This window comes from Quercus suber, unplaced genomic scaffold (genome assembly GCF_002906115.3).
Source record: "Quercus suber isolate HL8 unplaced genomic scaffold, Cork oak 2.0 scaffold_211, whole genome shotgun sequence".
In the NCBI taxonomy this organism is placed as follows: domain Eukaryota; kingdom Viridiplantae; phylum Streptophyta; class Magnoliopsida; order Fagales; family Fagaceae; genus Quercus; species Quercus suber.
The window spans coordinates 374722-376380 of record NW_027069669.1 but is presented as its reverse complement, the minus strand read 5'-3'; the positions used below and the strand labels follow the sequence as shown (position 1 = coordinate 376380).

The window sequence follows — 1659 nt, the reverse complement described above, 5'->3', positions numbered from 1 at the left end:
ATGGTGGCAAATGAATTCTGGATCCACTCCTGGGGCTTCATAAGCATTCCAGGCAAATACGTCAAGATTTCTCTTAAGGAACTCAATTAGCTCTTCCTTTTCTGGTAGAGGTATCTGAGATCCGACTTGAAAGAACCTTTCGAGATTGTCCCTAACTAGAACTTTTATTAAATCCTCACATCTAATGCTTTCATCTAGATCACCGACTGGCGATACCTAATTTTTTAGCTACTATAAATCTCTCTCGGCCCCGACCGAGGGCTCAATTTCGGGATTGTGCTGGATGGCAGCTGCCAAGCATTGTTTGGCCGAGGATTGATCTCCACAGATTTCACAAACTTACCCTTCAGATGGATATTTAACTTTTTGATGCAAAGTAGAGGAAACAGCCCCTAGCGTATGTAGTCAAGGTCTGGCTACAATTGCCGTATAAGGGGAATACACATCTACAACAATGAAGTCCACCTCTACTACTTTCGAGCCAGTCTGTACAGGCAGCTGTATCTGGCCCTTCGGGGTGACGGTTCTTCCCTCGAAGCTAACCAAGGGAGAACAGTATGGTGTTAAGTCATCAGGTTTTAGGTTCAGCCCCTTGTAGAGGTCAGTGTACATTATCTCCACCGCGCTACCCTAGTCCACCATTACCCTCTTCATATCATATCCTCTAATTCTGAGGGTGACTACCAGAGCGTCATCATGAGGTTGGATGGTTCCAATCTTATCTTAATCTGAAAAGCCTAAAACCAGTTGGATAACCGATCTAGCCCTCTTCGAATCCCGGCCAAGGTCCCCTGCTGTTAACCGAGCTACTGACATAACCTTGGATGGCCAAAACCCTGTTCTTCCTGGTGCTGCGAAGATGACGTTGATAGTTCCTAATGAAGGTTTTGAAGTATCACTTCTTTGGGACTCGAAATTCATCTGACCTCCTCGGCTACTAGAGTGATGTAAGAGGTGTCTCAATTTACCTTTGTGGACCAATTGGTCCAAATGATCCCACAGACTTCTGCAATCTTCAGTGGTATGCCCATGGTCTTGGTGGTATTGGCAATAGAGATTGTGATTGCGTCTCTCAGGATTCCCTATCATCTTACTCGGCCACTTAAAGAATGGTTCATTCTTGATCTTTTCCAAAACTTGGTGGACTGGCTCCTTGAACACAGTATTGACTGCTTGAACATTTACTGATCTTGACTGCCCAACAAAATCTTTCCGTGACTTGTTGTTATTGTAACGGTCCAATCTGAAATCCCTCATCTTCTAGGGGATAACCTTGTCCTTACCCTTCCCTTGTTGTTGATCTTCTTCAACTCTTTTATATTTTTCAATACGGTCCATGAGTTAACGCGTGTTAGTAACAGGTTTACCAGACAAGGACGTCCTTAAACCGTGTTCAGTAGGGAGGCCGAGCTTAAACGTGTCGAAGGCCATTGCATCAAAGTTGCCCTCCATATTATTAAACATCTCCCAATACCTATCTGAATACGCCTTCAGGGTCTCACCCTCCTACATGCTCAAGGATAGCAGAAAAGACAAGGGCCTGGCCACTCTTCGACATATGACAAAACGTGAACCAAATGCTTGAGTGAGCTCTTTGTAGAAATTGATGGAATCTGCTTTTTGGCTGTTGAACCACCTCATTGCAACCGGTCCAAGACT

At 44.6% G+C, this 1659-nt stretch overlaps 1 protein-coding gene across 1 annotated transcript; it reads right to left on the bottom strand.

The window, feature by feature from the left end:
* Positions 1-723: 723 nt before the first annotated feature.
* LOC136070117 (uncharacterized) lies at positions 724-1257 on the bottom strand. Its single transcript, XM_065779546.1, has one exon. The coding sequence runs from the start codon at positions 1255-1257 to the stop codon at positions 724-726; it is 534 nt and encodes a 177-aa protein (XP_065635618.1).
* Between the last annotated feature and the right edge of the window lie 402 nt (positions 1258-1659).

Coding starts and splice junctions, on each gene's coding strand:
- LOC136070117 (XM_065779546.1), bottom strand. CDS start 1,257: ATGAGGGATTTCAGATTGGACCGTTACAATAACAACAAGTCACGGAAA.